Source organism: Sinohyriopsis cumingii, chromosome 16 (genome assembly GCF_028554795.1).
Source record: "Sinohyriopsis cumingii isolate HCF-2022 chromosome 16, ASM2855479v2, whole genome shotgun sequence".
NCBI lineage: Eukaryota > Metazoa > Mollusca > Bivalvia > Unionida > Unionidae > Sinohyriopsis > Sinohyriopsis cumingii.
The window spans coordinates 63,690,849-63,714,083 of NC_142976.1; the positions used below are offsets into that span (position 1 = coordinate 63,690,849).

Here is a 23,235-nt window from a genome sequence, read left to right on the forward strand (position 1 = left end):
TTTGAACGAATACATTTTTTATCCTTGTTCTTCTTCCGTTCGCATCCTTACGCGCGATTAGTGAAAATATGACCGAATCCAAAGGTAAAACTTAATGTCAAATGAGTGGGATACTATTTTAAATGTACGTGTGTATCTACCTGATCTCTTTTGCTGACGAGGCACTCTTGTATAGGATCATTGTCGTGGTATTTCGCGTACAGCACCATCCCGGTGAAAACAAGAAGGGAGGTAAACACCAGGGCACCCGGAAGTTGCAGGTACAGGGTACTGTAACAAATCAACCATTCAATGCTTTCTGCAAAGTTATACAGTACTTTTAGAGTTCCCATACATGACAGAGTCATGGACGTCCGTACATAGGGGCAAGGGGAGGGGGTGTCACCTCTAAATATGTTTTGGCCTACATCTGAAAAACTTAACAGGTGACCGCTACATGTCTGCCCCCACCCGCTCCGAAAATGATTCTGCGGGCACCCCTGGACAGAACACATACATTGAAGGAAATATTTAACATTTGGAGATATACGTTTCATTAGTTTTTATATATTTATTTTTGGAAATTTTATCACTTAGACACTTGTTTTAAACCGCAATCAACACGAGAATAAAACATGTATTCTTATCTCAGTCTCACGATCATTCAATTTCCAGTATAATAATAATAATAATAATAATAATGAGGACTTTGTATAGCGCCTAATCTCTAGAAGCTTTACAACATTAGACAACACCTATAACATAAAAAACATATAAAATGATATGATTACAAAAAACAAACACCATGAAATTAGACAACATAAAAAGACATGCTGAAAATATTTAAGGTCGGAAAAATTATTAGGGCTTTAAGTTTGTTCATGCAGTCGAAATAAGTTTTAAGAGTACTCTTGAATGGGATCACTGTGTCTTTGTGTCTAAGTTCAGTGGGCAATTCATTCCATGTTGCTGGGTCCTGGTATGCAAAAGAACGCTGTCCATATGACTTTGTTTTCATAGTGGGAATAATGAGTATACGATTATCAAAAGAGGAGCATACGTATCTTGCTGGTGTGTACACATGGTTGAGGTCGGATAGGTATGTTGGACTAGAGTCCGTCAGTGAAACGTAGCACAAAGAACAAATTTTGTGTTTGATTCTGAATCGAATGGATAGCCAGTGTAGGGTTCAGGGCAGCGGGGAGGTGTGCTCTGATCGTGGTACTCTAAGTATGATCCGAGCATCTGTGTTTTGAACTTTTTGAAGTTTCTGGAGTAGATATTGAGATGAACCAGACAGCATTGAGTTACAATAGCCCAGTCTTAAAAGTAATAATGAACACACAAGTGTTTTAGTGGCATCAGCTGAAAGATATTTGCGAATTGAGCTGATGCGTCTCAGCTCAAGATATTCAGCCTTGCATATGTTCATGACATGTTGGTGCAATGTGAGAGTACTGTTCAGAGTAACACCTAGGTTTCGCACTGACTGTGCGAATTAAATGTTGGTGTTGCTTATTTCATTGTTTTGAGGTAAAAGATGTGAATGAGAAAGCCTTTGTGTTGTGATCAGAATGGCCTCAGTTTTATCATCATTCATCTGCAGCTTGTTACATGTCATCCATGATTTCACATCAGTAATGCCCCTTTCTACACCTTGGATGGTAGTATCAACTTCAGTTGGGTGGCTAGATTTGTATATTTGGGTGTCATCAGCGTACAATTGGTGAGACACTGGAAGATGATCTATGACACTTGAGAGCGGCTGAGTGTATTGAATGAAGAGAACATGTCCAAGAACAGACCCCTGTGGAACACCACAACATAGATCAACTGGGCTGGAGTGTATTCCATTTGAAGACACAATTTGTGTCATGTTGACAAGCAGGACTTGAACCACAGTAAGACTGTATCGTGAATGCCAAATACATTCTGGAGACGGTAAAGTAATATATTATGGTCTATTGTGTCAAATGCTGCAGAGAAATCAAGGAGGGTGAGGACTGTAATCTTTCCGCTATCCAAAGCAGACAGAATGTCATTAACTAGTTTTAGAAGAGTAGTTTCAGTACTGTGGCAAGGGCGATATGCAGATTGCATATTGCTAAAAAGACCTTTTGTAAGATTTTTGATATGAATGGGAGATTAGAAACTGGGCGTTAGTTCTTTAAATCATTATGGTCTAATGTTGGTTTCTTCAGCAGAGGCTTTACAATGGCAGATTTGAAAAATGATGGGACTTCCCCGGATGAGAAAGAGGTATAAATAAAATCAGTTAATGAAGGCAATACTGGATCTAAGCACTCAAGCAGCAGTTATTTTGGAATTGGATCAAGTTCACATGACTTTGGTGCACACTTCATCAGGATTGTACGTACGAAATCCATAGAGACAGGTTCAAATGCTGCTAATGGTTGCCGCTCAAATTCTCTATCCCAACTGTATGGTGACGACGAGTCAATTGAAATTGTTGTGGTCAAACTTATCTCTAATGGTTTGTACTTTGTCACGGAAGAAATTTGCAAACATGTCCGGAAGGTCGACTGGAGAGAAGGTAGTTGGAAGTGGTGTACATTTGTTCCTTGACATTAGCTTGTTAGTAATCTCGAAGAACTCTTTGCAACTGAAACTTTCCATGATCTTAGTAGTGTAGTGGGCTGATTTCGCTGCATGGACTATATTTGTGATATTCTTCTTAGCGGCTTCATAGATTTGCTTAGGAATAGTGAGTCTGGTGGAAAGCCAAAGCCCTCTCAGCTTTACGGCGGTCTCTTTTAGCAGTGCGAAGCTGGCCCCTAACACTGCTATACCATGGAGAACACTTTTGAATTGATACTCTGCACTTGGTAGCTGGGGCATGTTTGTCGAGCAAAGAACGCATGCAGTTATTGAGTTGTTCTGCTGTAGGAGGTAAGCAAGTTGTTAGGTTTGCTTGGATGTCATGCATTAGTAAGGTTCTATTTATCATACGGATGTTTCTCTTAGTAGCAGATAAAGGTGGAGGGTTAGGGACTGATACGTCAAGATGGCATATAATGCAGAACTGATCTGATGCAAGTTCATGGGACACCAGGGAGGACCGTAGAATGTTATCATCAGGTCTATGAAGAATCCAGTCTAAAATGTGACCATGTTTATGGGTGGGTTGGTTAACTGACTGTTTGAGGTTGAAAACATTAATGGAATCTATGAGTTTTTATGTGTTTGGGTTTCCGGGACAGTCAAAGTGAAAGTTGAAATCTCCAACAATAATCAGGTTACCAACTATCGAATTTCCATACTTTGGGAGATTCGGAAACTGCTCCAAAAAGAGAGATTCAGTCAGCCATTTTTCTACTAGGAGGAGGGCGGTATAGGCAGAAAAAAATGGACTGACCTTTGCTCCAGAGTGAGTGTGGTTTGGACTAGTTCAAACGATGTGTGGTCGAAATTTAATGTTGTGGTGTGATCAATACGTTTGATCATGGAGTTCTTTGTGATGACAGCAATTCCACCTCCGCGAGAGTTACGGGGGAACGACTTGATGGGAGTAACCAGTGGGTGTTAGATCCACGCACTTGGGCTCATCTCCTGATGTTTTTAGCCATGTTTCTGTCAGGAAAAAGACGTTGATTTTCTGGTCGTTAATAAAATTAACTATTTCCGTCCGCTTTTCCGGTGGTCCTACTGACTGGGCATTGAATAATGCAATACGTAGAGGTCTCTCTTGGATAGTTGACACAAAGGTCGACGATTTAATAGGGATTTTAATTAGGTTATCTAAATTAACGGTAGAATTTTTAAACTGTTGTTGAGCCGGCCAGCTTTGAAACAACGTTTCTTTTTTCCACTTCTGTTTACATTTAGGTAATGATGAATGTAGTTCCAGTTCGTTTAGTCTAGAGCACAATGTAGTGTGGTGAGCCAATGAGTGGTCATTTAAAGCAATTAATGAGGGTCCATCTTAGCATAAACGGGTTGACTGGCGAGTATTACGTGATAGCGGTTTGTTAAAAAACAAAGGAAGTTGTAGCAGTGCAGCAAGACAGCTGAGAAAAAGTGTAATTGTTCTCGTTTCCAAAACAAGGAGATGAAGAAACACATACGAACTGAACAGCCAATACATGATGAACACAATAACGTAGACGAAGACAGGCAACAAGCACATATATCATGAAAACGGCACACACAAAAATGGAACAGCTGCCTCAAGCCGGTTAAGCGAAAGCGGCCATCGTGTACGTTGAGTTCTTTGATTTGCACTGATACTTGCTTACAGAAGCATGTACATGTTTTTGGCATGGATGTTCAATTACAGTCTGAGTGTTGAAACACAGTTTTTTAAATACTAGTAGTCCTAACACTCATCCGGCAACATCACAGCAACGTGAGGGTAATATTACGTGACATCACTGGCGCTTAAGAGTAATACGACATGACATTGTGGGTAACGTAAGAACATATGAGGGCACGGAATCTTGTTCGAGAAATATAACGTAATGTTGAATGTTATACATTTGAACTTCAGCTAATCACTTAAGGGATTTTAAATCTGAGGTATTATAAAAATGAATATTTTGTAAACCAGATACTTACATCTGCGCTCTCTTAACGGATTCCATACTAAGGTAGCGTTGGATCATTGCTTGGTTCGATGCGTAAATCGTCAGTGACGTCACAAAACCGCCTATTACAAGCGTCCAGAATGTGTGCCGTTCCAACGGATTAGGGTCAAAGCTGAAGAAAGACATGTTAGTACTAGTGTATAAAAAAAGAAAACAGAAGCCTCCTTCGGTTAAACCACTCTTGTGGTTCAGTGAGATCTCCGCCATGCGAGATTGGGGAGATCTCAAATAAAGACGCGTGAGTATTTTAAACAAGGATTTAAAAAGCACCAAACGTATCGTCTAAAAATAGATGCTACCCAATGCGCGTGGTTGATCATTAGCTTGGAACCACTGACTCATCTTCTGCAACCTTTCTTAAAAGTAAGGAAATTTGAATTTGTTATATTTTAGTTTCACTCAGTTTGAGCTTAAAGTTGAGTACAGACTTAAATCAAATTTGCTGAAATGCAGCTGTATTTGGTTTTACTAAATTTCTCAAAATGCTCCTCAAATTGAGATTTTACACTACTTTGACTAAGATTCTCTGACAATATCAATATTTTGGTCAAATGTAGATATTGTGGAGAGGGTATAAAGTCACTTTATATATTTGAAAACTTAACACACGCAAAACCTTTTGGTTATTTAAAAAAGTTTAGCGTTTCCTCAAATTTTAGGAAATGTTTAAAATTTTCAGTGACATTACACAAGTTTCCCGTTAGAAGAAATACAAAGTTTTATCAATGTACTTTAATCGCTGATGACTGCATAATATTTCGTGAATAAAAAACAACAACATTGTTATCAATAAAGCAATTATGATGATTGTCAAAAATCTCAATTTGTTATTTAGTCTGCTTCTTTTATCACAAATTGACTACAGCACAAAATATCAACGCAGATTAAATCTCACTGTGAGTTTTCAATAATAACACTCAGAGCAATATAGAATTTTACGACTGTCAGCATTTGCTTTATTCTGTTTGCTTTTCATATATGCAAAATTTTATTAAATGTCAAAAGATATAGTAACTCCGTGGCTGCTGACTGATAAATAATTCTTGAGTCAGATGTCAACGTTATATTAAATTCAAAGTCCGGCTTCTTGATATTGCTACATCGTTATACTCATTACCAATTTGACGAAATGAATGTGTACACACACATACACACACACACACATACACACACACATACACACACATACACACACACACACACACACGCGCGCGCGCGCACACCGGATTACTGTTTGTTTATGATCTCGAAAGTTTAGCACCGTTGATAATTACCATTTGAAGTGTCCTTTTCGTAAAACTGTCATAACAAAGTTAGCATACCAGTCCCGCCGAGTGTGTTTCGAATGCTCAAATAACAGTTCCACCGAGTGTGTTTCGAATGCTTAAATAACAGTCCTGCTGAGTGTGTTAAGAATGCTCAAAAAAGCCGTCCCGCCGAGTGTGTTTCGAATTCTCCAATAACAGTCCGGCTGAGTGTTTTATGAATGCTGTAATAACAGTCCCGCTGAGTGTCTTTTTAATGATGACGAGTCTCATCGAATTTGTATTTCGAATAATCATTAGTATCGTCGATCTTAGTTTGTTTGTTTGCATCTATATTCGAGAATCTGAAGACATTTATTCATTATTTGACTGGCAATATTGACTCATCCCAATCCCGCTGAGCCATTTACCCCCCACCCCCCCAAAAAACAGGCCTGAGAGTTCTAATTTGTTCCGAGCAGAAATCCAACCGGTGTCTCTTGAAACGTCACCTATCCCTTAAGTTTCGTGCACCAGTGACATACTGGACGTGGCGCCCTATATTTATACAATAATTTACTAATTTGAAGTAAAACAATCTTTTCAGGAGATGCCGGTATGCCGAGAAGTTTCTGTTTCAGTATCTCTCTCTCTCTCTCTCTCTCTCTCTCTCTCTCTCTCTTTGTACACACACAGTGATATATATATATATATATATATATATATATATATATATATATATATATATATATATATATATATATATATATATATATATATATATATATATATATATATATATTCAACATGATATCAGATATGTTCATCCTTTCTCATGTCAATAGTCGCTTTTTAGTTGACCAGTTATAAAATTATTGATAGCGAGAGACAACCCAAATTTGTGAAACTCTTGCCAGGTCTAAATGTAACTTCATTGAACGAGAGACCCGGATAACCAAATGAAGTACCAGTAGATACAAACCGGAAGGACGATTAAACTAAAAAACGGTAAGTGATTTAAAGTTAAAGAGGACGTGGAGATTTATGCCTTGAGATGTACAAAACGTGAAGCCTTTTATATTGGTGGAACGAAAATGAACAAAGAAAGACAATGATAGTGCATAGACAGCAAACAAAAACAGAAGATCTCATATTATTAAAAGTTAATACACATCTGCATAATTGTCTAGGACGACACTTCAATGTCCCTCCATTACTATACATTATTTACTGATGATGAATGTTTAAAAAAAGAAAACTTCAAAATAATATTAGAAGATTCCTGAAAAATTTAAAAGTGAATATTTGTATATTGTATCAAGACACTGACGCATCTTATAATATGACTATAGGAAACCAGTATTGGTTGTTGTAATTTGTATGTACCACTTTATAAATTGTATCCACACAATGACGCACTATTAAACACTTTATTGAACGCATTTCTCTTTTTTATTTATTATTTTATGTAAGGATTTTTATTCATTTCTTAAGGTTCATAAATCTGTTTTTGCGTTCTTGTGTTGTATGTGTGTGTGTGTGTGTTACTTTGATTATATCTCACCCTATAATCAATGACGCAAATGACATAACAGTGACGTAAAATTCTTGATTTAAAAATCTTTTGAAAGTAAAATGTATTTACTGAATCGCACCCATAATGATGACGTGAAAGCACTTGAAATAATAAAGGACCAGCATAACTGATATTCTGCTGAATTTACTCATCTTTTTCTATATATGAACCGGCATATGACATTCGCTCTTTTTCCTATAGTTCAGTGCTTTGATTGATTGATTGATTGATTGATTGATTGATTGATTGATTGGATTTACGCCGCGTGCGCCCAGAAGGGCATGTGCGACGGGTTTATTCCCGCACAGCGGGATGATAAATGTTCTTGGGGGAAGGAATTAGTGCCACATCCCCCAGGCGTTTATGTGCTCAAGGTGCACTGCTAATTTAGCCGTCAGTTCTTAGGACTATATGTCTCTAAAGACCTGAATGAAGGGCTTTTATGAGTGGGAATGGGCCCAACACACACTCATGTTAACAATGAGTTGATTTCAGTCCGTATTTTCTGTAATAGGTGTCGACCCAAGCAGTATGTAACGCCCGTTGCGATTGGTCGTAGTTCAGTGCTGATGGAAGTGCAATCGTCTGGTATAGTATTCCCAAACCCTCCTGTTTGATTGTACCATCCCAGCCACCAGTTTTAAAAGCGAAAAGCATCAAAGATATAAATAAATTCACAAAATATAGTCATCGCATTCATCACTTTATAATGTTTAACCTGACTCGCCAGGGGATCCCTATCACTGTTTATCCTGTTAATATGACGACTTCCTCTGTCCATGTGCATTCGAGTAATCAGGCGCATGCGCAAATCACTTTAATTTGAAGTATGTTGGGGTTTTAAGGCACGGTGGCGCTTCTCTGATCCGTACACCCGACAGCCATACGCAAATTTAGATCGAATTCGTGTTCGGTATAGTGTTCAGATGAAAAGAAAATGTATGCTTTCAACATTGTTACATAACCCCACTTCTCATGTCCCTTGCATCTAAATCTAAAAAAATATATTTCTTTAAAAAAATATATGAATATGGAGAAGCCTTTAAGGTTATGTGAAGGTTAATCCTTGTAATTAGTTTATTCTGCATTATATTCAAGTGTTTAAGGACATCGTTGAAGTAGTGATAAGGAAGAGATGAGGAGTGTAACTTTTGATATGCTGATACATGGGAATGTGTCGCCCTTTCAGGCCCTGTATGCATGTCTGACCATACATCATATATGAATGTTCTCTTCAATTCTAAGTACACTATGGGGTCATTATATCACATCAGCAACACGTGGATAAGTCATTAATTTATTTGGGTTTATCAGCTTAAAGATATGGGTCAGGAACAGACAAGAAATAGTATGTCACTATGACGTAAAATGTGTAAACAAACACGACATTAGTACTAATATTGGTACCCCAACTCCTGCCTCGTGGGCGGAGTACTAACATGAACATATATGTGTTAATGGAGCAAGCCGGGTGTGATTTACACCCGGCACTTTTTTTTAGCCTAATATAATTTTTTTTTAACATGTTCCTTGTATATAATGAAATAAATTGAGTAGTACTCTTATTTTATACCGGAAGTATTGCAAATCATTGTAGAAATAGTTGTAAAATCTCATTTACCTTTCTTATCCAATATTTTCATTTAGATCGTCCGCCATATTAGTTCAGATAATGATTACTTCCGTTCTCAGCCTCGTTTGTTTGTGTGCATTATGAGAACATTGAGGCCTTATTTGGAAACGTAAACAAATCGTAGTAAAAATATGGCGCGGTTTGAGTCAGAAATTCTGCGCACTAAAAGTAAATACGGTTGATCGGTAACTTTGAAATTCCACCTAGGCGCCATTATTCGCCACTTGATTGATAATAACATAGCGTAGAATATCCAAATATGGTCTGGCAAGCGTTATATAGAAAATGGGTCACGGCGAGAGTCTCGTGATATCTATCATGGCGGACACGGTGAGGTTAGTGTAACCATGCCAATTTATTTTATCTTGTAAGGGCTAAATAAATTCAAAATAAACCAAACTTCTTTCACAAGATGATTATACTTATGTAGTAGTTTTCTACACTGTTTGTTTTTCTGACTTTAGTGATGATTGTTTTTGCTCCATTATATGATATGGGATCAGTTCGTAGCCTCAACCACAACAAATCAAGTTGAGGCTACGACATCGTAGCTAACACGAGCATATAAAATCGTATGCATGCATGGTGATTTAGCAGTCATTGATCAATGATACAAACATATTCTCATGACCTCACAAATTGTAATCAAATGTCTAACGTTGGATTTTTTACATATATATAACTGTGTTTGTTGTGACAAGCGTAAAACCTTATAAAAATCATATTTCTGCCAGAATGCTAGTAAAAATACAATTCAATCATTAAATTTCGAATCCCAGACAGGGGTCAAGAAAAACACTCTTCCACTCGTCCTGCCTGGATTTGCAAGACCGAGTAAAACTTTAATACATACCCGGTCAAGCGTCACGCAGATTCAAATTCGCACCTTGAGAATAAATCTGAGCGCATTTCCTATCCTTAACAAGCGCAGAATTCCACGATGGATTAACATTTTGCAGCACGTGTCAATTATAAATAACCCAAGCCTCATTTGAGCACTTATCAGTTTAGAACATGTGGCAATAGAAAGGACTTCTTTTTTTTATACAGATACCCAGAGGCGTAGCTATGATATTTTGCGCCCGGGGACGAACTATAAAATTGGCGCCCCAGCCCCCTCCCCGTTTAATCACATTTTTTAATATTACCCTTGTTTACTTATTATAATGTAACTTGTAAGCCTCATTTTGGCGCCCCTGTACCTTGGCGCCCGGGGACATATGTACCCCCCTGCCCCCCCCCCCCCCAGCTACGCCTCTGCAGATACCCGATGGAAGCTTTATACTAAAATGGGCGATTGTTATGAATATAGTATGTTGCAGATTCATACATTGCCTTAGATTTCTTAAGAATGCTTGTATTTAGTGTCACTTTTGAGTAGGGGGAAACGATTACAACTGCGCCTTGTTTTGATACGATACTGTTAGTTGTCAGTGGTTTTAACTCAACTTTCGAGGCCATTTCAGGATGCTCCATTTGATTAGATGTAGGTAGGGCCGGCGCCAGACCCGGCCAGACTATCTGGCACCCTAGGCAAGATTAGATTCTGCCCCCCCCCCCCCGGAAAATATCAATTTCCAAATTTATAAACAATAAAAAAAATTAAATATGCGCCCCCTGAAATCAGCGCCCTAGGCGGCTGCCTAGTTTGCCTATATGGTAGCGCCGGCCCTGGATGTAGGGCTCATCTAGGTCACTACGACCATTGTTTTGCACTGCGCAAATACTTTGAAAGCATCTTATTACACGTCTTCACCTAAATTTGGAAGGTATTACATATTATCTTCAAAACAGAAGTCCGCGTGTGGGAGCGGAGATGACTAACAACAGAAACTATCATATTGCACTTACGACATAGTGCGATTTTAAATCAACTCCCTTGCCAATTCTGTGCAATTGTTTAGTTTTCCCTTCAGCACGATAAGTCACTGAGTAGATATATCAATGTCAAAGATACATTCCACACCTATTCCCCATGTACAAGTTAAATACTTTACAGATCGTTTAATATCAACTCTTGCAAGAAGCTTATCTGTTTTATTTTTGTAATATTTGGATCCAGTTTTGATGCAATGTTTCCGGTGTGTCACACAATAAATAAGCTATAGTTAATTCTGATTGGTGGTTATTGTTATACCCTGGACTAAATAATAACCACCAATCAGAATTGAATGTATCATAATTTACTGCGTTACACACCGAAATGTAGCCTTCAAATTCAATCCATTCAAACAAGGTACCAAGCAACAGAGAAGCTTCGCGCAAAAGTGGTTATTAAATAGTCGGTAAAGTGTTTAAAAAATACTTAAAGAACAAGTCTGGAATGTATACTTTACGCTGATATGTGTTTTCAGTGGCTACACATGCTGACGGGATGAAATAATTAGCATTGAATTGGCCTGATGGGAGATTTCAAACCACATAAATAAGCCACCTTGTGTTAATTTGTACAAGGCAAGTGGATATTGTTAAAATTTGTTAGTTTTTTAATCTGAGAGCACTGCGTGCATATGCTTGAGACAGTTGTCTCAGACGAATGATAAACTTAAAGAAAGGCAAGTGACTAATAATGATTCGTGCCTGATGAAAACAAGAGCAACATGTTTAGGTTTAGTATCGTTTTGCCTCGATTATTCACCTCTTGTCTCGATATGGAAAAAATATCGATACATTGATGTCTCGATTAATCGCTCACCCCTACTTTTCAGGCATGTAGGTATTATTTTGAAGTGGAGAGAGATTTCCTTTCAATGAGCTATCACACATGCTTTTGAGTCAGACCTCGAAGTCAAAGATAGAGAATGTCAAAATTTATGTGAATTTTCATCTGGTCAGGCAATGAAACCTTTGCCGTAGGGCACCGTTGTTTTCAAGACTGAAGCATTATAGATAGATTGTCGTGCCAAACGGAAGATAGCAGCAGATATTTTCGATAAACATGTAAATTTCATTTGACAAGAAAAATGTTTCTAACTTACATTCGACACGAGTATTTTAAGTGTCTCGTCCAGATCCCACCAACTTTTCCCCTATGCATGCTGTTGTAATCTATTCATAAGGCAGATAATATTGAGACAAAAGCCGATTGGTCGAAATCTATTTGGAGAAATGACCTAGACATGTTCCAGATCATTTGGCTAATCAACAGTCTTCCATTATATGACTTCTGGGTGCAGCCGTCTAGAATGTAGGTTTAACCAAAATGGATAAATTTTACGAAAGTTTGTGAAAATTAAGACGATTGTAATTTTTCTTTCCAATGCAAGTTAATGGCATTTATCTTGTGATAAGTAATTATCTATATATATATACATATCTACTGGCGTCTTTATCCTGGCGTGAAGATGTATTGATACTACTTCTCAATTTTGAAATTATTGGTCATATGAGGAAATTGCAACGATGTCTGGCCAGACGGAAATTCATAAAATGTAGACAGTCTCAGTTTCTCATCTTCTGACATAACTAAATCATAAAGATGTGCGAAAGCTCGTTGAAAAGAAAAACCACAACATTTAGATTACTGAAAGGTTTCACTGTAAACGTAAATACCATTAAGAAATCAATGCTCCGTATGCAACTTCAATGACTCTAGTTACAAACCTTGTCTCATGTTATGTTTATTTAAGGACCCATATATTACAACATACCAATTTCACGGCTTTGATTCATTTTAGTATCAAGCTTGCATCAGATAATTGTGATTCTTTAGTAAAAGAGCGGGTAGTGTATTGAAAAAGTTTTTACTTTGTTTAGTATGAGGACAGGGGCGAGTAACTCTTGCAAATCGCTCATCGAAACGACGAGTGCTTGGGAAATTTGTTTCCTGGACCCCTACCATATAATGAGCGTTAATTTGATTCACATAGTGGTATCTTCATGTGATATTCATACAAAAATTCTATAGGAATCTAGCAAGCACACACATACGAATCCAGACTGATATTAATACTGACGAAAGTCCGACTTATCAGAGGCAAAACGCACAGTCAACAGGCCCGTTTGCCGCAATTTATATAGAGATTATTTTCAAACGTTAGAGGTTTAAAAGCGTTATTATATGTAAAATAATTTATATCAAACAGAATTAAAATGATGTTTTTCAGACACGCTCGAGTTTAAAGCAGTGATAGGCAAAATACGGCCTACGGGTCTGATCCAGCTCGTCCAACATTTATCTCCGGCCCGCAATACCTCCAGGAAACTGAGGAACTACTAGTCCTACAATGTAAGACATAGATAATGTTGTTTTTGTTTAAGTGCTATGTCTTACTATCCAAATAATGGGCTTGTATAGTGTGTTCCGATGTCGTTGACATCGGAACGAGTAGTCAGAGTTTCAGGAATATCTCACACATTTGGCAGCATATATCGACACTCTTCCACTAATTTATGTGTAATTAATATACTTACTGTGCTGTCTTTATCCTGGCGGAATGAAAATATGACACTAGCAAATGGACGTATTTTCGTGTTCCAATGACATACATTTGAATTTGCTGCAATGCGACGGTAGTCGAGGTATGCCGAAGTATGTTAAGTAGGTTCATGTGGCGGATATATTTCTTGAACGAAACGAAACGTTGCTTTTTCAGTTCCAATAAGCATAATATACTTTTATTCGTTTCGTTAAAGGATAATATTTCAATTTAACCCGATTTTGGCATTCTTGGCTTTCATCGCTTTCCAGCCAAATGAAATGTAGGCCAACGAAACTTGAAAACAGGTCCATTTCTTTCGTGAGAATTTATTAGAGTAAGTAAAGTTACATTACAACTTTTCTTTGTAGGAAACCGTTGTTATTGATTGCCAGTTGTGTGTAATATTTCTGAAAATTTTACATTCGTTCAGCTGTTAGTCGACATCAAAACACGCTACACAACTCCGTTATTTAGGCAATAAGACCCACCACCCCCGAGAACAAAAATATCAGGTGATGTGTCTTACGCTGTATGACTAAGGAACTACTAGAATCTTACTCGTTCATTAATGTAGTAGAAATGTGTAGCACGTAACAACTTACCAAAATTCCATTGGCGATAGGTAACGCCGATCTTTTGATTTGGATCGAAGTTAGGACCACATATTCGCAAAGCGAGCACGTTTATTGCGTTATTTGGAATAGGTATAAATAATGATTATATATTATGGGAAAAGCCCACGTACTTATCGGCGTGCAGCTTGCTGCCATTTTTGGCTGTTTCCCAGACAACATCGAACCCGCCAACTTCTTGCATGCCTTTGACAGCTACTGCCAGAACACCAGCAAACACTATCACCATTTGGAATGCGTCGGTCCACATCACGGCTTTCAGTCCACCCTGTAGAATTATTTCTTAATGCATTAAGATACACAACATCCTAATGACTGTATATATTTTTTTATACTCCTATGAACATTTATTTACTAATTGTAAATTTATATTTACATTAAGTTGAATTTTCTAATTAATGCCGAGATTGTATTAATTGTGATTCGTAGCCAAATCAACATGGACGGGATAGATAAATTTTGTACACAGGATCATAAAGTAATGGGATCTCGCTCTTACTCCCTCCCTCCCTTCCTATCTTTCTTCCACGTAATAGTATCAGTAGTATTAGTAGCGATAGTAGTAGTAGTACTAGTGATAGTAGTAGTAGTGGTAGTAGTAGAAGTAGTGCTAGTAATAGTAGTAGAAGTAGTAGAAGTGGTAGTGGTAGTAGTAGCAGTAATGGTAGTATTAGTATTAGCAGTAGTAGTAGTGGTAGTAGTAGTAGTAGTCGTAGTAGAAGTGGTAGTAGCAGTAGTTGTACTAGTAGTAGTAGTCGTAGTAGCAGTATTTGCAGTGGTAGTAGTCGTAGTAGTAGTATTAATGGTAGTAGTAGTAGTGGTAGTAGTGGTATTAGCAGCAGTAGGAGGAGTAGTAGTGGTGGTAGTAGTAATTAGTAATGTACTCACAATAGCTGTATAGAATGTGCATATTAAGCCAATTGCCAGGATAGATACCAGAAGATCTATTCCCATTACTGAAAATATACATTATAGACAGCTGTGTTATAATTAACCCAGGGACTATTCATTAACACTGTTAGTAAAAAGGCATAACTAAAACAGAAGTGATAACAAATAGTGTGAAGGTCTTTTACAAATTTTATAACGTTATGGTGCAGTTTCGAGATTCTCGGAAGTCGGTAATTACTGGGGGGGGGGGGGCATGATGGCGTGAGTATGTATTTCGATGGTCTAGTTTTTCGCATGATGGCGTGAGTGTAAATTTCGAGACTTAATTGGAAAGCTAATATCATAGGCCAGTGACTATTAAATCTGTCTCCAGGTTGGTTATACACTGACGTCATTTGCACAACGGTGATGTCATTCCAATTGCAGCTAGTTTGGAGACTTCACTCTCAACTGCAGTGATTGGTCTGGAGACTTCACATCGGTGCTTGCACTTAAGATGGTGGATAATAGTTTTCTGCGGTCTCACTAGCACAGAAAGAGTGGCATAATTATCAGTGAAGAGTGTGTGTAGTTGTTTCGCTACAAAGGATCTCTGGTTAGGAGTTTTTACTCAAACTAATGATCAAATTTCCAAATCAGGGCACCAAAGGATCAAAGCTTCACATGCGCCATCCGGAAGATTAATGTGTGACCTACATGAGTCATAAGCAAGCTTCTATTGCATTGGAATGATACCGTCATTGAATGTAGAGAGTTGCATATGCAAATTTAAATTTAAATATCAAAGACAAGTGTTGGAAGTAGATCATCTGCAAATAATAAATGTAAGATAGGAAGAATTCTGAACTTTGGTGTTTGCATACAGTGTGTATGACAAGATATTTCGTTGACGTTCTCCGATTGTTATATACGAGGTCCAAAAAAAAAAAAATAGATCTCCATGGTGAAACTCGTACAGTTTTCAAGGGCAAACCGTTTTCTCGAATTTGCGATTATATTAAAATCTTAACAATTTTAAGCTCATAGTAAGAAACAAAGCAATATGGAATTAACGAACGAACTACTGCATATAGATGCGTGATAAATGTGTGTTGCGAATAGACTGAATAATATTAATTTGCAAGTTTATGTGAAGGATATCAATATTGTGATATATATTGTAATCTACGAATTCTGCGAAATCTCTGACTAACAGTACGGTGGTCGGAATCAAAATGCTAAATTTCGTCAACCAGAGCATCAGCCATCTATGTTTAACTTACCTTGATTTAACGCAATTGCTGGCGCATACAGAACAACCGCCATATATAGAATCTGAAACAAAAATACAACTCAGTAATTCCTCGAACTTCCATAAATACAATATTTTAAAATGGCCTAATCTCACATAAAAGAAAGAAGAAAGAAGAATTAATTCTTGTAGCTAAAATCTGTTCATAAGTTGAAGTTTCTGTGCATTCGTTAATTGAGAAAAAAAATCATAGAGAATACATGCAAAAAATTGCTAAATTATATTTGCAGAATGTACCATTTCTGACCATTCGTGTTTTATAAAACTTAAATGTAAAATTCAGAATAAAAATTGATTGATAAAGATAGTATCGGTCCATGTAAAAAGGACACATTATCGCAAGGTATATTTTATATTTTGTTAAGGACAGTTTGACATGCCCATATGGTTGTCTGGTTTGGATACAGCTCAAAAGTATAGATGAAAATGGCTGACTAAAACCTAATGGTTCGAAAACCGAGACGTTGAGGAAAATGTGCACAGACATATGGTGAGACAATACAAGACTGTAAAGCAAGTATACATTTGAAATGTTAAGTACTAAAACTGAATGATGGTAAATAGACATTATAAATTAAATTGTTAACGCAAGATTCAAGAAAACAAAATGGTAGTCGTGGATTTACCATTTGAAGAATGAAGATGACACTGCCTAAAACTTGAACAGACTTGCTGAACCTCAGAGCCAGATACTAGAAATAATAATAATAATAATAATAATAATACGAAGAAGCAGTAGTACATTCGGCTTGGTTTGGTGCGAATTTTATGGCATAGCAACGAAATGATGTCATTTAGTGCTGAAGCAATTGAAGTAAAGTGCATTTTCGCAAATACGCATTACAATAGCTGGTCTGGGCTGACCCAATGGTAGAATTCGAACTCGCACCCTTTCGGTCTCAAGTTCGGCTCGGTAACCAGAGAGTTTACACCCCACTAAAGTAGATGTAAAATTAAGATCTCATATAATCCAAACTACTTCAGGGCTGACTTTTCGGCTCAACCACTTCTCCATTGGCTGACTCTGAATGCATGCCCACGTCCGCTCTCAGGAGGGAGTGGCCCTAAGTAAGCCTTTTTTATTACAGTGTTGTCCTGCACCAGTTAGTCCCACAGGGCAGTAAAACGCGTGTATTTCCACACCATCCACAAAACTTTGCAACATACTATGTGTTAGTATTATAATTTTGGGGTCTTAAACTAAGTAATAGAAGAAACAAAACCAACAAGTTTGGTAAAACTTTAAAAAAATATTAATTTTGTAAGTTATTAAGTGAAAATTTAAGAAACTGCTGTATTACGAATTAAATCCAACATAATCGTAACAAGTTATACACAAGTCCAAAAGAATCGAGTGTTCCAAATACACTCCACGTCCTAGAATGTGCTGTTGTGCCAACAGACTTGATTAGCATAATGGCAATGTTCAGGACTCCGTTGAATAAATTCACTGTAATCCTAGAATAATATTTGCAACACGACATTAAAACTTCTACAGTAAAATAAGATTTTTGGGGGGGAAATTTTTCATTTTTCATATTTATCTCTTTCCCAAAAATGTGTTGTTTGTTTGCATTTGTAAAACGACGTGTAGTTTTAGTTTAGATCCACGAGCATAATGATATATGTCGTCATTTTTATTTCAAACAACAACGTAAGCTGCAGCCCCTACGAGTGTGCGAATCTGCTTTCAGGCACAGTCCTTTTATCACCTTTTACTTTATATTTTGCTTTCTCATTTCTTTCTACGCATGTGCTCAAATATTATAAACCATTTGTATTTAACCAGATTGCTTAAAACAAGTGCGCTACTATTTGTTTTTTGTCAAAAATTTGCAAAAGAATTTTTTTTTGTAAAAAAAAGTCGCCCAATAGCATGTAAATAGAAATTATTTTAAATTTCACTATGGTCCGAAAAAGCTCATGATCTACAGTAGACATTTTAAATTTCAACGCGCTCCCAAAAGGACTTAGGGTACTAATGCTAAGGAACATTAAATAGAGTATACGTGGGTTTGGCTGTCCATGATTGGTTGATAATGAAAGTTAAATGATAGTAACATTGATATTTTGAGAGCTTATCCTAGTTGTAACTTAAACAATAGAGACAATATTTTATTTACGGAATTTCAGTCTTTAAACAGTCTTGAGTTTGGAAGACTCATTACTGAAATGAGCACCTGACTCTTTGGTGCAGTACTGAAAAAAACCTGACTGTTTGGTGCGGAATTGAAAGCAGATGGTGCAAACACATGTAGATCCAGACAATGCCGCGGCTCATATGATTTTCTTTATACAGAAGCTGCCATCAAGGATCCATTTATACTGATAAATATAAGTTTGATCATGAGCACGAGAAATTAAAGTTATTAAATTTTGATATCATGGTGTTGGCGTTGGTTTACTATGGGAACTGAATTAGTGCTTGAGTCCTAAAATACCCATTCTTATACTGAAAATATAGACTCGCTCACATACGTGTATACTAAGGACAGGCCCCCAATATATATGGGTATTTCTATCCATGGCAGTGTGACACTCCAACTGAGTTGCCCGTTGCTGTCGATATCCCACAGATCCATGATCAGGATGGTATTAATTATCGCAAATCTCCATCTAATAACAATAACATATAGTGGCCTCACAAGATGCAATTAATGCAGGTGCAGGTAATTTAGTAATTTTTGTCTTTTTTATATGCATTTTAATCTATAAAAAAAACTTTGTGCATTTACTTCATCCACAAATTAGCAGTTTAACTAGGTTTATGAACATATCATGACAATATTGAGACCTATCAGTTTATAATTTTTTCAGCTTTAAAGAATGGTGGAACGGCATTTTTTTTTTTTTGAATTTTGAAGAGCAAAATAATGCATTATTCTTATGCATTATTATTTAAGAAATTCTATCATAGAAGACGTATGAACTTATAAGAAAATGTTTATATGCCACAATTTTTTGCATATGAATATGTTATGCTGGAAGACTCGTGTAACAAATACGTTACAGCCAGTGCAGGCTAAACATAAAATTGAAATAAAAAAAAGAAGTTTCGACATTGGTCTTTCTATATATAATGACGTAAATTAAAAGGGTTGTCAAATTGACATGAAGAGTAGATTTCGCATATACCGAAATCTAAATCAGACTGAAATTAAATTCATTCTATATATTTTTTATTTTATGATTTTTTTTCCAAGAAATGATATCATACACGACGTACGCGATTTCTTGCGATATCAGCGTCATATACATGTGATATTTCTCGTATATACCTGCAAGTTGTTGCAATACTATGGACACAAGGCACGAGTTTAATCTCAAACCACGTCACATGATAAACAATTTGTAGCAATTTTTTTTCCAAGGAAAAGGACTTTTGTAATTTATGGTAATAAGCTACAAATGTTTGGTCAGTAGATGTCCAGAACTATATATAAAAAAATTGACACTAAAAGTTGACTAAACTATCCACTACTTTTCATGGCAAAGGCATCGATATAAATGTAAATATGTATACAAAATAAATAACACTGGTATTGTCCATCACTGAAATTATCCCTCCACATCCAGAAAATATTTAGACACATTTCGATGTTGGATGAAAGCCTTGTCTAAAATTTTCAATCTGTTATTTAGGAAAACAAGCGTGCAGAATCTTAATTTAAGACGTGAGAGTAAAACATAAAAAAAACAATGCACATATGTATGTATGTATGTATGTATGTATGTATGTATGTATGTATGTGGGTGGGTTGGTAGATGACAATGAGTAATTTATTGATTTACTGAGTGGTTTTGTGTTGCACCTTTTCACATTATTCGCAATATCATGACGAGGAGAGGAGAGGAGAGCTAAGTGCCTTTTCCATGGACATACGAAAGCAACCAAACCAGGCTGACGTGTGCGAGCATCGAATTCTTAACATTCGGATTGCGAGTCCGACACTGTCAGCTGAGCTACTGCGACTTCCTTGGGAGATGATACAAGTAATCTCTCTCAAATTTCATTGCTTTGACCTAAGGACATACATATCGCCTTAGCGATCAATAAATTACGGGAGTGATGGAGGGGTGGGGGGGGCGTCAAGAAGGGGCTCAATTTTGGGGGGAGGGGACATATTTAAGTTATCCCACTGGTTTAACTTTACTTGTAATGATCTGAAATGGAATTATTCGATTTAGTCTCAACAACTGATGTCCAAAAATTATGTAATCAGAACATGCTAATATTGATTTACTTATATACTTAAATATTTAATGCCAATCTGGTTGATTGACCTCTTTACAGAAAAGCTTTGCTTCCGATGATCCAGTTTTCATATTTTTAGTATACGGGCTACAATGGACTAGACCCCAGTTTCCGGTTTATGAAAACATTTGCTTTACTTGGGTCGTACTTTTTTTTATATCTAAAAATTGTCCATTTCCGTTATCACAGAACTTCTGGCAATTAATCTCGGAATGAAGTGTCATTATGTTATTAGCAACAAATATTTAGTTCTAAAACAAAAATGACAGCCGGAAAAGATTTTATTTTCAATCAAATTCAATGGCATAAGAGGATCAAAGACGAGTCACTCGAATGAGTCAGAAAGCGGTTTTTCATTGGTTGAATGGCAGGGAAGATGTCACAGTATAATGGTTGATGCTGCACCTTCAACGCTATTTTAAAAATATGCGAAACTTTGTGTATCTAAGATTTTGTAACAAAACAAAACCATATATTTAAACTAGACTTCTGACAACTGCTTGATAAATTGTGTAATTAACATCCGGAATTTTTATTGAATAACCGTGTTCGAACCTGGTAACTATGCTATAATGTAAAAAAAAATTAACCTTCATTCGATCTGGCGGTTGCGTCCAGAAATATTGTGTAGTGTCGGCATTTTGGCAGGCTCGACTACGGAAAAATGACGTCATTGTTGCAAGACTGTAATCTAATAAAGCGCTTGGTTATTTATTAGCCTAAAAAAACCGTCGGTTATGGTAACTTGACACGATATTGGAAATGTGACGGTACTTGGAAACAAATATACAATGTAAGCACTAAATAAATCAATACATTAACTGAGTTAATAAACAATTTCATAAAAGTAAATTGATACAAGTTCGTTTATAGTAAATTTCCTAATGTGAAATTATTGTAGTTGATTCGAGCTGAGCACATCAGTTGCTGCGTTTGAAAAAGTTATATCCAGGAGACCCTCGTAAAACACCATTTGAATATTACGCGTTTCAACTGAATTGGAAATTTACTTACCTCATACGCACTGGTAAGCTCCAGTTTGTGGAATACCGGAAGAAAGCCATGCGCTGCGATCGGAAAAGTGAGAAAGTTGCTGAAACAAATCAGCCAATACATGGTTCCATTGTAAAAGATCTCGGTTGGTACTCCAAGGACAAGAACAGCGGATAGGAAAGTGGCCATCAGTGACAGAGTGACTGGCAAGATTGACATCTGTCGTCCTCCGAGCAGAAAATTGGCCGTGGATTGATCCCGTTTATCCTTCCATGCAAAAAATATTCCTACCAAAGCTGATATGACCAGTGTCAATATGAAAATAAGGTAATCTGCCCAATGGAAGGTGTTTCTTGGAGAAGCCATTTATGTTCGTGTCAGTTTGTCAGTAAGTAAGAAAGTATGTGTCCGTTTACTTCTATGTCAGGATCGTTTGATATACGCTTACTACAGCGAGCATACCCGTAGTGTGACTATCGTCTGATGTTAACGGGTATTTAAAGGGCGTTTAAGACTAGTCTCTGTTATCATCTAAGCTCATAGCATATATGGTTAATCAGATATCCGAATATCTAGCAATTCTGCCTAGATTCTTAAACTTGGGGTTATGTGATCGGGTTCTATGTCAGTGACCTAATTAAACGGTACCTAGATAAGTTTATTGTTAACACTTATCGACACTGACTATAGAGTCCGTCCAATGTTGGAATTTCAAACTATGAACTATCATTGTTTTCAACCATGCCAGAATGCTTATATGGAATTACGTCTGATCTAACTGTATAAATATGATTCTATATCTCCAATGCGGTTGACTCTTAACTGCGGGCTAGAGTCAATAGGGCAGTTCAAAATTAACGTAGAATTTCAAGCATGAACTAACAGACAATATATAGGAGCTCATTGCGCACAATCGCCTGTCGTAACGCTCCTCTGTGAACATTATCAGAACTGCTCTACATACACACCTAGATAACGTCTCATTTGCACTGACATGTCTGGAAAGTTGGGCAAAGGGAAGGCAATTTAACGCAGACGCGGTAAGTAAATTGTGAAGTATTCGTTTTTATTGGTTTACGATTAATATCTTGCAAATAGCGTGATACGTTGTGGCATAACGCTAAGAAACGTCAGATAGCACCATTAACTGATTACAATGGATAACGTTTTTGAAGCTATATGATAATAAATTTATGAAACTCGCTGGATACCGTACGTTGGGCCGGTATTCTATTACCACCTTGCAATAAAGAAAACATATCCAGAAAGGTTTTACTTTACTTCCTTTTTCATTTGTATCCTCCTACATCAGGGATCAACGTGTGGTGCGGTGAATGAATTTAGTTTCTAATCAACGAAACCACCAAAGTTCTGGATACGCCGAGATGACCTTAACTGGAGGAAATTTAAAAAGAACGTCCGATTACCGCGGCAATTAATAAAAAAATGTCAAAAATAATTTTAAACATTTGATTAAGACCTTTAAATACCTTAGTTGTAGTAAATCCATTAAATAATTATGATAATATTATGCTATATTTATACGTTTTTAGTTAACCCTAATCCTCGTAAATTTTAATTGCGTGCCGAGTGTCAAGAAAACGTATTTTATAAATTCGAAGGGACAACAAGATTCATTAGCTTGCCTTTATGCTACTGATCTTAGGAACCACCTCATATACATTTAAAGGAAGTCTACAATTTTGCTTACCTTGA

At 36.8% G+C, this 23,235-nt stretch overlaps 1 protein-coding gene across 1 annotated transcript in view; it reads right to left on the bottom strand.

The window, feature by feature from the left end:
- Nucleotides 1–21,885, bottom strand: part of LOC149780584 (sodium-coupled monocarboxylate transporter 1-like) — a 43,379-nt gene extending 21,494 nt beyond the window's left edge. The window contains exons 1-7 of the mRNA XM_089936399.1: nucleotides 21,541–21,885; nucleotides 16,898–16,963; nucleotides 16,243–16,294; nucleotides 14,978–15,045; nucleotides 14,203–14,357; nucleotides 4,555–4,695; nucleotides 141–270 (exon numbers count right to left, since the gene is read on the bottom strand). Of these exons, the coding sequence (XP_089792525.1) occupies nucleotides 141–270; nucleotides 4,555–4,695; nucleotides 14,203–14,357; nucleotides 14,978–15,045; nucleotides 16,243–16,294; nucleotides 16,898–16,963; nucleotides 21,541–21,885 (957 nt within the window). The remainder of the gene's footprint in view (nucleotides 1–140; nucleotides 271–4,554; nucleotides 4,696–14,202; nucleotides 14,358–14,977; nucleotides 15,046–16,242; nucleotides 16,295–16,897; nucleotides 16,964–21,540) is intronic.
- Between the last annotated feature and the right edge of the window lie 1,350 nt (nucleotides 21,886–23,235).